Source organism: Podarcis muralis, chromosome 13, assembly GCF_964188315.1.
Source record: "Podarcis muralis chromosome 13, rPodMur119.hap1.1, whole genome shotgun sequence".
Classification (NCBI taxonomy): domain Eukaryota; kingdom Metazoa; phylum Chordata; class Lepidosauria; order Squamata; family Lacertidae; genus Podarcis; species Podarcis muralis.
In genome coordinates, this window is record NC_135667.1 from 18,183,753 (window position 1) to 18,197,484 (window position 13,732).

Genomic DNA, 13,732 nt, shown 5'->3' on the forward strand with positions numbered 1-13,732 from the left:
GGATCTCAAAGCATCCATAACAGGGAAGAAAAACAAGAAAACACACTGCCAGACACTGGTTCCCTGGCTCCACCTACCACTTGGGCTCCTTGCCTTGCATCCTACCAATCACAAATGGGCACCAGCCATCACTGGACCTGAGATAGCAGAAGGAAATCAGAGTTGCTTTATATGTCCAGGGAAGGATTCTTGCAGTTAATATAAGTCCACTTTCAAATTACATGTGGCAATTATTTCTATGCTGGGAACTGCTGAAATCCAATTATTTGCAACAGCAATAAAGAGAACACTATTTTCAAGGCTTGGGGATTGTCATTTACTGCCCTCTGGAGGATAAGCAAGGAGCTGAATAAATAAGAGATGGTTCTTTTTTTATAAAAAAAAGGTTTTTATTTCACATTCAGGCTTCCAATAAAGCTGCATCAGACCTGGATCACAATGTTTATAGAGATGAGCTGTTTTACACCTTACTTTCTTCAGAATGCAAAGACGTAATCCATGAGTCAGGCAAAAAATACAGACAGTCAAGTCATGGGCTCCCAACCCAACATACATTTAAAAGTTTTAGAACCATAAGACAAGAATTTGTGTGTCCTAAAGCAAATTCTGCAAGCCACAAGCTTACATTTGCTGCCACTCGAACCAGCTCCCTTTAACTGAAGATCACCACTGATACATTTTTAAATGTGGCTGATGTGGCATGCAAAATTTCATTTTGCTTCTTAGTTTCGGCTTCTCCCATTCCACAGTACTTAAAGCACTAGCCTTACTGTGCTAAACTCCTTGACACAGAGGTGACCTTACACCTCCAAGAATCTCACCCCTGGTTTTTTTTTGGGGGGGGGGAAATCACTGACTTGGGGCAAAGCAACAGCCTCACAGGTTTTCGCACAGTTCCCTGAAGGAAGTTGGGGCTTTTATTTACCTTAGTAAAAGGTAAAGGTAAAGGACCCCTGGACAGCTAAGTCCTGTCAAAGGTGACTATGGGATTGCGGCGCTCATCTTGCTTTCAGGCCGAGGGAGCCGGTGTTTTTACCTTAGTATCCTCAGTTGACCTACTACCCAGAAGCAAATCTGCAATATTCTCTTTCCCCTGCCAAATACACTTTAAAAGGTACAATTGTGGCAGTAAGCCCCCGCTTCCAAGGTGAGAGCTGGGAACGGATGGGAATGTGGATAGGAATGGAGCCCTGCTCATTCTTGCAAAGTCCCAGTTTCTCTTCCTGTAACGTGGGTGTGTTTGGGGTTTAAAAAAAAAAAATAGAAAAGAAAGAGGAAGCAAGTTCTGGAGAGATGCTAGGAGCCAGGACTTCTGACCTTTCTTGGAAGGTGAACAAAAGCCAGTAGGAAAATCTAATAGTCAAAGGTGTTAGAAGATAAGATTTCTGGGAGTTCCCTCCCCACACACGCCCCAGGGAAACACTGGTGCCTAATGAGGTGGCACTGGGTTATGGTATTCCTAAGTCCTCAGGTATGAGAACAAGTGAGGAGCTGAGTTTTCGAGACTCAACTCCTGGTTCCTTATAGTCGGATCCTCAACGATGGTTTCAACGATGAAACACACGTTAAAAAAACAAGTCTTATGTTGAGTCCCATCTGCTCCCTCAGCCTCCAGGGCCTTTGGCAGCACTCCACGTCGCAGGCTTATGACAGCCTTGCCTCAGCCGCATCACTCCTGCCGCTGGGGTTTCTCCAAAGCGCCATCTTTGTCCTTCTGGGAGGCTCGCCCTCTCTGGAGCCCCAGCCCTTTCCCCAGCAGGAAGATGGCCAATGCCCCCAAGTGGATGCAATAATAGATGGAGCTCCAGTAGCGGACGGTGTCCTCGAAGGTGAGCAGCACAAAGCCCATGCACATGTAGTCGTAGGCCCTCATCTTCAGGAACCACTGCACCCAGTCGCCATAGAGACGGCCGGTGGGGGTCAGGTGCCTCAAGAAGCCGCTCTCCATCGCCCCCTCAGCTGCTAGGCAGAGTGGGATGGTAAGGAAGCTGAGGTAGTAGCCGGGGTGAATCCCATGCCAGTATGCAGAGATGAGCATGGTCCAGGCGCTCCTAGGAAGAAAGAGAGCCTTCTCAGTCCAAGAATCCTCCCCTCAGGCCAATTCCAGCACATATCCCAGAACCCTTCACCATTTCTCCTCACACTTCCCTACTTATCAGTCCTTGACTCCTCCACTGCTGTTGTTACACATTGGTCAAGTCAATCCCAGAATCCTTCGCTGCAGCTCTCAAGCCAAGCTTCCCTTTACATTTTGTTGCCTTCCTAGTTCAGCTTATCTACAACCAAGTTGCTGATCTCCTACACTTCTGCCAGCTCTTCCTCTCTTGGCCCACAGCCAACCAGCTATTCATACTCTGCCAAGAACAGTAACAATACTATGTCTGATACTTTTTTTTTTAATTTTCTATTCTGAAACATAGAACTGAGTCAGCAAGATGACACAATTAACCCAATGGCCTTTTCAAAAAGCCAGGTTTTCACCAATCGCCTGACAAAATATAGTGATGGAGCCCGATGGACCTCACTTGCAAGGAATTCCTCATGATAGGCATCACAAAAAAACCAGAAAACTATAGCTACTTGACACCAGCCTCACATCCTTAAGTCATGTTATGCAGACCTGCAGAGGATGAAGCAGACTGAGGACCTTGAGGAACTGACAGGGCCCCCTGAAGTCAATGCTTAGGCCCTTCAATGCCAACTGCTGTTCAGAAGTGTGGTTTAGGAGGCCAGAGTATATAAGGCCTCCCTCTTGAATCTTCCAGCTGCTGGAAACGGCACAAGTCTCTGGCTCACGGCACTGATTCTAGCTTCCTTGCTTTGCTATAAGAATATCCCCTCCCCTCCTGTGGTTTCAAGCAACTGCTGTTTTGAAGCATTATTGCCTCCAACTGTGGAGGAATAGCCATTGTGGACAATAGGCACTTGACCTCCATGAATCTGTCTAATCTTCTTTTATAGCCATCTAAGTTGCTGGCTGTCACATACCTCCTGTGGGAGCAAGTGCCATAGTAAAACAACACATTGTGTGAACAAGGACTTTACCTGTCCTGAATCTTCCAACATTCAGCTTCGTTGGGCGTCCATGATTTCAATGTCATGAAAGAAAAACTTTTCTCTATCCATTTTCTCCATGCCATGCATAATTTCATAAACTTCTAATGTGTGAACACTGCTTTGCCGTGTTGTACTTTAATTGGACAGATGGAGTCTCTGCACTGAACCTTGGTTTGTTTGGACCCTGCTGCATCCACAGCCCTGCTCTCTTGGGTTGACAACATGGGTGAAAGACTTGCGACTGGGCCCTTAAGCCCTTGAGGGCAACTCTTGGAGGGACTCGGGTGACAACTGGAGCAGGTGGGGAGGAATATACCAACTCCTACCATTTCATAGTCTTTCATGCCAACTGCCTTGCTTTCTCCATCTACACTGGAAGCTCGCGTTATGTTACCCTTGGGTAACGTAAACTTCGGGTTCCGAAAGTGGCAAACCCGGAAGTGTTTCGCCGCTTGCGCATGAGCAGAAGTGTTCTACCGCCGTGCGTGCATGCGCAGAAGCAGTCTCTCCAGTTGCGAAACCTTCGGGATACAGCCAGACCTCCACAACAGATCCCATTCGCAACCAGGGGTACCACTGTATTCCAGAATGTTCCACTGCACCATCCAAGCTCGCAATAATATTTTTGGCTCAACGTTTAGTTCTTTACTCACTATTGCTCACCTAACTCTCACCTGCATATTTATGCTACTCCCCCTCATGCCTGCATTTCTCTACTCTACCTGTCTTCAAATCAACCAACCAACCAACCAACCAACCAACCAAGTATCCCAGAATCCTCCTTACTGGCTGTTCCCAGAAGAATTTTCCCTGCAATTCATCTCAGAACCTCAGAGTCCACCTTCACACCAATCCACCCCAACAGGCTATCTCCCCCATAACCCCCAATGGTACTGCTTTGCTCACCTTAAGACATAGGACCGGACGGGTGCGCTTTTGTAAATGTACTGCGCCAACCACCATTGGACAGTCATGTTCCAGTAGCGCATGCCATCCTTCACCTTGACACAGAAGTCAGTGCCATGTGGATCAATGTTCTTGATTGTCTCATAATCATAGGTGATGCTGGATGCTCCCCCTTCATCTGAGTTGCTTTAGAAATGGAAACAAAACAAGAACATCTTAACGCCCTCATGAATTGACTACTGCAGTGCTCTCTACATTGGGCTACCCTTGAAGACTGTATATGTGTCAGAATATGACACCTTGCCTTCTGGGGGCAGGACAGTTCCATGCCATTCTCTAAATCTAGCCCATCTTCTACTGCAGACAGGGAACATCTCCTTGACTAACCTGCTGATCGGCACATATTCCACAGTGGGGCCACCGCCTGACCGTGATTTGGCGGTGGTTGGATAGGCACCGAAGGCAGCAGAAATGCAGGCGCATTCAGCGCAGAGCCAGGCAACATAGAAGCGCATGCGGAAGACGAAGAAGATGGGTATCATGTAGAAGATTCGGAACAGAAGTCCCCGTTCGTAGAAGGTGTCGCTCCGGACATATTGGAGGGGGAAGAAGTGAGATGCCACCAGGAAAAAGACCCCAAAGATGGGGATCATTTTCATTCTCGAAAGCAGCGGTTTCCAGCTAGGGATGACTGTGGAGTTAGGCTGGTTCAGCCAATCGTGGTAAGTGCGGTAGCGAAAAAACGGGCCTAGGTGCAAAAGAAAAGAAAAGAAATTGAGATCAATGAGCAGACAGAAATGAATTGTTCCTCAGAAAAACCAAGACACACAAAAGCCTCTCATGCAACCACACATCTTAATAACTTAAGTCTTAAGAGGATGTCTAGCTTGGGTGCTGGGTAAGAGTCTGATGCGCCCTGTAGCCTAGCCCTATGTCTTCTCACGGGATCTGGTGCCCTAAGCAGAACCTGCAGGATCTCAACGTTCATTCCAAGCCCTCATTATCTGTCGCAGAAGTAGCGTTCGGATATTTTCGTGCTGTTCTCACAAAGCAGAAAAGGAAAGAACAATCAACGTTACCACACATGAACTGGAAAGACACACAAAGATAATGAATGGAGAGAGGAAGAAAGGCATATTATTTCCATAAACATCAAGGGTCAGAGGCATGCTAGTGCTACTACGGATACACACACGCACACACAATCATGCCACGAAACAAAAAACAAAAAGTCAGCAGCTGTGACAATTAGAGCAACAGGCAAAGGTGAAATATGCTTGGTTCTTTTGCCTTCCTGTTCTTATCTCTTACATTGCTTTCTCTTCAAAAGAAACTGAAACAGAAAATGGGAACCCCCAGACCCTCTGTCTCCTGTCATCTATTTTCATATTTGTGGTGAAGGGATACAGACTAAAGCTGTGGTAACCATGATTTAAAAAACAAACCAACCCATCCCTAGAATTTGGTGCTGTACACATATTTCACCCTAGCCAGTTTGACCAGTGCGTTCTGTTAGGTAACTCAGGTACCTGTCATGAGCCCAACATAGCAATAACTGTAGCACAGTATCTCCACCAGTCCGGGCATTTTAGGGATCACGCCAATCAGTGGACTCTTGGCAAATGATGTCACATCCTGTTTCTTCGCCCAAGTGAGTTCTTGTACTTCGTTGGCTAAGCTCACCATCTGGGAGACACAGATTAAGGCATCATGGGAAATGAGCTTCCTAGGGAGCCCCTTCCCCACACCCCCGTCCAAAGCGCAGCCCCTCTTACCTTGAGAGTGAGTAAGAGCTGCACGGCATTGGTGAAAGGTGTTGGCTCTGGGAAGCCAAAATAGGCGATTGTGCGGAAAAAGAGCAGGTAGGAAAAGGTCCAGCCAAGTGTCAGGTAGTGACAGGCCCTGGTGTGTGAGAGGGGAGAAGCAGATAAAAGGCTGTAAATATTAATGAACTATTCATTATTCTTTAATGAATTGTTCTCCACAGAGGTGTGTCTGGCACCTTCTTTATGCAGCTTTCGTCAAATGCTAAAGATACACCTCTTTACCTTGGCTTTTGACATTTGAGGTGTAAATTTTTAACACTGTGCTTTTGTTGTTGTAATCCATCCTGCGACATTAGGGTAATAATAATAATAATAATAATAATAATAATAATAATAATAATATCCTCCACCACCCCACACACTCTACTCTGGCTGTTCCATTCTCACTGACCAATATCCTAATGTTGTAAATTTACTGAAGATATACATTTTCAAGACCTGCCCTATTCCTTCCCCGACTGTATTTTTTTTTTCAACTGTGTGTTTTTGATGTTGAATTTAAAATTCTTGTAATCTGCCCTGTGATTTTAGGCTGAAGGCCAGGTAATAAATATAGCAACAACAATGACAGTAAAGTAATAATCTGGTAGACATTTTCAGGGTCCTGGCTCTATGTCTCTGCATCAAAAGGGACAAAACCTTATTTTCTCTAAACCTGGGAAATGTCTGTGGCCTTCTATGTGATAATCAACTGCCACTTCTATCAGTCCTAGCCAGCATAGCCAGTGGTAGCCCAACCTCTGGAGGACCACTGGCTTATCTGCCCTGCTCTTAAGCCCCACATTGCTTCAACTTTTCAAACCTCAGAGGCAGAAATTCCAGGACATCCGATTCCCGCAATCTCAAGCTTGCCTGCTAAACTATAGCCACCTGCAAACAACCAAACCATGTTTGCAAGGCGTCTTGATTCATCTTACTAGGCCTCCCGGCCCACCACACAGGACTACAAGCGCCCCCCGCCCCATGTTTTCCATTCCACCACCTCCCAGCTTCCTCCTTTACCTTGGTGAGATGTTGATAATCAGCCAAGTCCCCAAGATGGTGATAAGCGAGTGGAGGGTGTGGATGTGGCAGGTGGCCAGCGTGAGCACGAGCCCTGCAGCTGCCCCTCCAAACTGCTTGATCCTCAGGTCTGTGGGAAACAAGCAGATGAAAAAGTTTCCCCATTGCAAACAGTACCAACACAGTGGGATCAGGAGTCAGGGATTCAAGTCAGCTCAAAAAGGAGAATGCAGGAAAAGAGAGATCAGAGCTTGGTGGTAAAGCAAAATATTTACATGCACAGGACACCCCCAGCACAACCATTCAGTCAATTCCCATTTCTTCCTGTTCAAGATCAGATAACAAGTGATGGGAAAGACTTCTGCCCAAGATGCCTGAGAGCTGCTTCTAACCAGAGAAGAACATTAGGCTAAAGGGAGAAATGCTTTTATCTCGTATGAGGCAGCTTTTTGGGGTTCCCATTTTTAATTTGCACTCCCCTCCTTGCAACCCTTCCCCTCCAGAAAAAACCCCCCAAATGTAATATTCCATTCTTATTCATTATTTTATCTATTTTAAAAGTTTATAGCCCACCCTTAATCCAAAGACCCTGGGCTGGAGAACATGACACCCTCAATGAATAACATTCAGCACCTTTATGTGTTACTGGTAAGGGCTTGAATTCAGAGCAGAAACATACTAGCAACCAGGGCAGACTCTTGTACCTTTTAAAGGTGCACAAAATTCTACTAAGGCTGCAAATTCTCCTGTCATTACAGCACTGGAATAGTAAAATCCACACTGAGAGGAATACTGAATTCTCCGCAACTGGGCATTTTTATCTTATTATGCCAGGACTTTGTCAGCTAACTGCCTCCCAGTCCATTTACAGACCCAGTTTAAAGTGCTGATTTTAATCTATAGAGCCCAAAACAACTTGGAACCTTAAGATCCCCTTCAGAAGTCTAGCGACAGGTGTACCTACCAAGGAGAGGGTATTTTTGGTAGTGCCACTCTGACCATGCAATATGTGCTCCCCAAAAAGGCTCTCCTGGAGTCTTCTCTGTGGTCTGTTGAGCACCAGGTGAACATCTTTTCTTACTCAGCCAGGCTTTTAAATTGTGTTTTAAATCTGGGCTGCTTCATTTGCTCTGGTATGCTTTACTGTTGACTTCTAATCATGATATTTTGTATTTTGGAGAATTGCTTTTTTCTGTTTTGTTTGCCTGCTACCTGGGGAATTAGCAAGATTTCTGTATCACTTCATTAAAAACACACACATAGACCACCGCTGCATAGATGGACAGCTATATAAATGCAACATATCAAAAGAAAGAACTTCATCTCAGGGCCCTAGGAGTCCATGGGCAATGCTGGGTTGCTTAAATCTCACTCTGCAACAGCCCCCTCCCCCCAGACACGACGTCATCTCCTCCAACTCACTTTGGCCACCCAGATTTAGCACTCACCCCCTTTCTTGAAGAGGAAGCCGATGGGGATGGAAACGAGAAGGACTGCCAAGTAGATGACTTCATCGGGTGACATTGTGGCTGGCAAGAGATGCAGAGAGTCAGAACAGGCTGTGCAGAATGGTTTGGAGAGATTAATGCTGGGAATACTGGAAATAACCAGGGAGAAGGCTGTGCTACTGGTCCAGCAGCTGGTCTGAGGTAGGGTGAATATCTTTGAAGGAAATGACCCAGATGCTTGGGGCTGCATATTAATATTATACCAGAAAGGTAAAAGCAAGGTTGTCAAGGCACCCGGATTCTGGTATCAAAGGAGGGAAAACCTAAGGGATGGTGGCGTAAAGCAATAATCTTGCAGCATGCTACTACTCGGGTGGGGGTGGGACTGGGAGGGAGGGCATAGTCACCCAATGAAATGGATGAGCAATATATTCAGGACAAAGGAAAGACAGGATCTCTTCACACACAATGCCTGATTAATTTATGCAATTTAGGGAAGAAAGTGAATTCAGAGAGGGCAGGTGTATTATTCATTACAGTTATAGACCACCTTTTGTTCCAAGGAGCTCACGACAACTCCGAGAAACAGGGACTAGCACAAGCTCACCCAGGGAGCTTCATGGCTGCATGGGGATTCAAACCCTGGTTTGCCAGTTCCTAATCCAGCACTCTAACCATTACACCATGCTGGCTCTCAGTGTATTAGTCAATGGCTACCAGTCATGACAGGATGAGACCTGGAAGGAAATCTTGCTTCTCCTCAGTGCTCTAACTCAGTCGCCTTCCAGATATTGTTGACATTCAACTCCCATCATCCCCAGTCAGCTTAGCCAAGGGGCAGGGATGATGGGAGTTGTAGTCCAACAACAAATGGGGACACAAGGTTGAAGAACACTGCTCCATTCCATTCCCACCCAAGTTTCAGGTTGTTGGAAAGACAAACTTACGGAAACGAATGATGAAAGTTTGCAAATTCCACCAAATAACCTCAAACGTAGAAGGATTAATAGTTGGATGTGGCGGTTTGTTTATACAGATTATAAACTGCTGCAAAGTCCTCTGGTGCAACTTGGCTTCAAAGAAGTCTTAAGTAATGTGTTAAGTTTTTGTGAGACACCAATAAAAAGCATTTCTGAATACCATCCATCTGAAGCAACATATGACGTTTCCCTCTAGCCTTGTAAGATGATCCGTCTGGTTGCAACTAGCAAGTAAACTTGCTCAGCAAGAAAAGCACTACCCCTTTCAAACAATTATAATAAAAAATATTTAGTGTCTAGGGTCACAGTTTCCCCAATAACATCCCCAATTTCTTTTATCCCCCGTTTCCAGAAAGGATCTTAGGGACTCTTATTTGAAGGGTTTTTTTTGTGTACTTCTGCAAATCTTATGGTAGGGATGGGGAGCTTGTGGAATTACTGGAATGCAACTCATCACCCCTAATCATGGCCCTCCCCTGAACAGCATTCCTATGCCTTTAACACAGGAGTAAATTGTGGCCTTCCAGGTGTTGAGACTGCAATTCCCATCAGCCCCAACCACCATAAACAATAGTCAGGGATGCTGGGAATTGTAGTCCAGCAACACCTAAAGAACTGCAGGTTAGCCACCCTTGCCTGATGTCCAGCCAGCAGAAATATAACAGCTGATGCTTATTCTATCACTTCATCTCTGTGGCAGGAAAGGCACCACCTGTTCAACTTCTGCCTGCTAGGTGGGGAACATGTGGCCCTCCAGATGTTGTTGAAATACAATTCCTAGCCAATGTAGCTACTGGCCAGGAGTTCCTAGAGTTGTAGTCCCTGTGCTAAAGGTACAGAGGAGCACTGCCAGGGGGAGAAAGTTGGCAACTCTATTTGGGGATTGGAATCCCCACTCAAAGCATCCCAGGTGGAGTAGTCCAGCTTTATACCATTCTATGGCTACTTCTACAACATTCATTTAAAGCGATATCATACATATCATGCAGATGGGGCCTTAGGATGTTACGTGTGTTAAAAGGTCACAAATCTGCTTTTTCTTAAGCATCTTCCCTATGGATTGTGCAGGCTACTGAAAGGTGGGGCAGCTTGTGGGGACCAAACAGGGGTCAAGGGTATGAGCAGGTCTCTTCGCTTTCTTCTAAGAAGGAGAGTGGAGCAAGTAATAGAATCATAGGCTTGTAGAGTTGGAAGGGACCCCGAGGGTCATCTAGTCCAACCCCCTGCAATGCAGGAATCTTGTTGCCCAACGTGGGGCTCAAACCCACAACACCGAGAGTCTCATGCTCTACTGATTGAGTCACAGGCAGAAAGAACTGTCAGCTGCAGGCTACCACACCTTTTAGAGTTGCACAGAACAAAACAAGAAGGCACACTGGGTGAGGAACCCCGCCCCTCTTTTTATTGATTGATTTGACTGTATTTGTATCCCACTCTTCAGCCCAAAAGGCTCCCAGAGTGGCTTATGTACAATCAATTAAAACAAGACAATCCCTACCTGCAGGCTTACAATAATAATATTGGGGGACGGGGGGACGGGACACAACACACAAGGGGAAAGGGACAGGGAGGGAAGAGGGAAAAAACCCAATTTTGTGCAACTCTGAAAAGTACAGGTGCTCTCTTTCTACCTTGCTCCCAGCCTTCCACATTCCGAGCTTCATTTACAAAGACAGATTGCAAGGCAACCCCCCTTTCCTCCTGTCCCCGCTGGGGATGACTGTAGCTGGACACACCCAGACCAGTTTCCACACACTCCACCCCCGCCACTTTCTCCCCATTCCTCTGTGCTGATGTCCTTGTCTCCCTGTAATCCCTCGCCTCTCTCCTCCACCCCATGCTTTCTATATTTAAATAGGAATCCTTCAGCTAGATTAAAAGCAAGTGTCTATCTAAGGAGTCCAGCGAGACGCACACAGAGAGCACGCACACACACACACCTCTTCCCCTCCAGTGAATCACTAGACGAGAGTTTGCAGCAGGCTTGTACCATGCATAGTTTTGTAGGCCAACTGCAGCCCATTCCACTTTGCCTGGCATCCCTTGGGTAGAGGGAGAATTCCAAATACTCATTACTTGCAACTTTTACCCAAACCTTTGGAGGAACAGCTAATGTCCACCCAAGCCCATCTGACGTATGGATGAGAGAATCGCAATGTCTACACATCTCCTCCCCTTTGCTGGATTCAGAGGTAAATGCTGGGGCTGACTCCAATTCCCCCTGCAAATTTGCAGCTTCATGGCCCACCTCCATCAAAGCCTCCTTCATTGACATGAGTTGCTGGGGAGGTAAAGCCATGTGTACTGTTGAAGTGGGCAAGTGTTGCTGAGAGCAAAGACATGGACTAAAGTGGGTGTAGAGGGGGCAGGAAGCCCTGCTAGGTGAAGAAAGTGCAGAGAATCCTGGAAAGTTGGGTGGTTTTCTGTGTGAGGAACAGATGGAGGTATATAGACAGGAGTGTTATGCGAAGGACAGGAAAATAGGAAGTAGGTAAGAAATTAAGCTGAAGAGACACTGAAGAGGGTGAGGGAATCTAAGGCTCCGTACATTGAAAAGTCCCAGGACCTGTAGTTTGTTAAGGTTGCTGGGAATTGTAGCTCTGTGTTAAACTACAGTTCCCATGATCCTTTGAGAGGGAGTGAACAGACGTCTTGACATGCCCCGCTACAAGTGAGAAAGTGCTCCGTTCAGAGAGACTTGATGGTGCAGAGGGAAGTGCACATTATGGGAGGCAGGAATAAAAACAGTTAACATGGGCTAAAAGGAAAACAACTCTGAGTTAGAGTTGCCTAAGGAACTTGCCTAAAGCAAAAATCTGATATGAAATTACTAGTTTCTTAAACGTCCGAGGAATTTGGAGTGGAGCTACAGGTTTTATTTTTTGTTTTAATAAGATGAATATAGAGAATATAGATTAAGCAAGCAGTCTTCACATATATGGAAGGGCTGGCATGCAGAAGACAGGGCAGAATTGTTACCTGTTGCTCCCGGGGGCAAGACTATCCAAATTTGCAGGGAAGCAGATAAACATTAGGAGGAACTTCCTGACAGTATCAGCTGTTGGGCAGTGGAGCAGGCTGGGGGTGCTTCAGTAGAGGCTGAACAGCCACATGCCAGGGATGCTGTAGTTGCATCTGTTCATTTCTTAGCAAAGCACAACTTGAGCCAATTTTTTTTTCCATTGGGAAAAGAAATGCCACCTACTTAATTTCTCCCTTGTGTGCAGCTATAATTGTGCTTGGAAGACTTTCTAGAAAACATCATGGCAATGCTCCTTTAACCCTTGCCAAATACTTCCTTGCCCACTCTCCATCCATCAGATGGGAGCTGAAGTCCCAAACATCTGAAGGGCCCCAGGTTGGCTGGGTTAGAATCCCCATAGTGGAAAAGCTTCAGCAGAATTCCTGTAGTAGAGCAAGAAGAATATTCAGCCCTAAATTTAGCACCTCTGGGTATGTGCAGAATCCATTCCCCCAGTTAACAGCACTAAACAACCCCAGTAAATCTGGGGTTACAGGTAAGAGCTAATCATTTGCCTGCTTAGGAGCAAAACACAACGACTTGTCAACTTCCAGGGCTCCACCAACCGCAAAATGAAAGGGGGGAAATCCTTGGTAGCAGGAAATATTTTTGTGGGGTTTTTCATCTGATGAGGAATGTAAGGAAGAATTTTTTTTTTAAAATCCTCTGGGAAACTAGAGGGGAAAATAAGTGGCAGCGTCATTCCTCAGGTAGGTGTTGCATGCACATACCAGATTAAAATGGGGGGGGGGGACACTGAATGCAATGTGAGGAAGAGATCTATCAAAAAGCAGGGTTCAGGGAGACTGGCGCTGCACATCCCGGCTGGGTGATTAAGGCTATAACTGCACTGTATAATACCTGAAAATAGAGCACCAAGACGTGCTGGCTCCTATTTATCCCCGCTATACTCCTGGGTAAGTCATCTGTTCCCCATCTAGATCTTACGCCTGCCTGAGCAAAAAATAAAATAAAATTGCCCCATCTATGTTTGACACCGATCTAGGGAAGCCTGGAGCCCTGGCTCCTAGCCTTAGGCCCCATACTGGTGAGCCACTAAAACCCGCTTCATCCTTTCCCATGGAACCCAGGAGTCCGGCTTCCCAGCACCACATAGTCTCGTTTTCCCAAATCAACCACCCCGCCCGGCACTCACCTCTTCGGAGGGCCCTTTCAGCACGTGCTGCTGCCCAAAGGGGGAATCGAGAGCGGGGCTGAAGGAGGGAGGGAAGGAGGGAAGGGCAAGAAGCGGCAGCCTAGGAGCGCGATGCAAAGAGCTCAGCTCCTTGCAAAATCCATTTCTGAGATGGCTGCCCCACCTCCCCCTTCGCCTCCAAGCAGCCTTGCAAAACAATTTCTCAATCTTAGGTGCGCGCTTCCTGTCCCTCTTGCACAGTTTCCTTTGCTTTGCAGGATGAACTGTGCGCGATGGAAAGGGAGGCGGTATGTGCATGCTTCCCCACCCTCCTCCTCCTCCTTTGCACCGCCTCT

At 46.4% G+C, this 13,732-nt stretch overlaps 1 protein-coding gene across 1 annotated transcript; it reads right to left on the reverse strand.

The window, feature by feature from the left end:
• Window positions 1-378: 378 nt before the first annotated feature.
• On the reverse strand, window positions 379-13,718 carry MBOAT7 (membrane bound acylglycerophosphatidylinositol O-acyltransferase MBOAT7). Its single transcript, XM_028702525.2, has 8 exons — window positions 13,398-13,718; window positions 8,240-8,320; window positions 6,792-6,921; window positions 5,739-5,865; window positions 5,493-5,649; window positions 4,351-4,711; window positions 3,964-4,149; window positions 379-2,051 (listed from the first exon to the last, which is right to left on the reverse strand). The coding sequence occupies exons 2-8, from the start codon at window positions 8,313-8,315 to the stop codon at window positions 1,670-1,672; spliced, it is 1,419 nt and encodes a 472-aa protein (XP_028558358.2). The 5' UTR covers window positions 8,316-8,320; window positions 13,398-13,718; the 3' UTR covers window positions 379-1,669.
• Window positions 13,719-13,732: the final 14 nt, after the last annotated feature.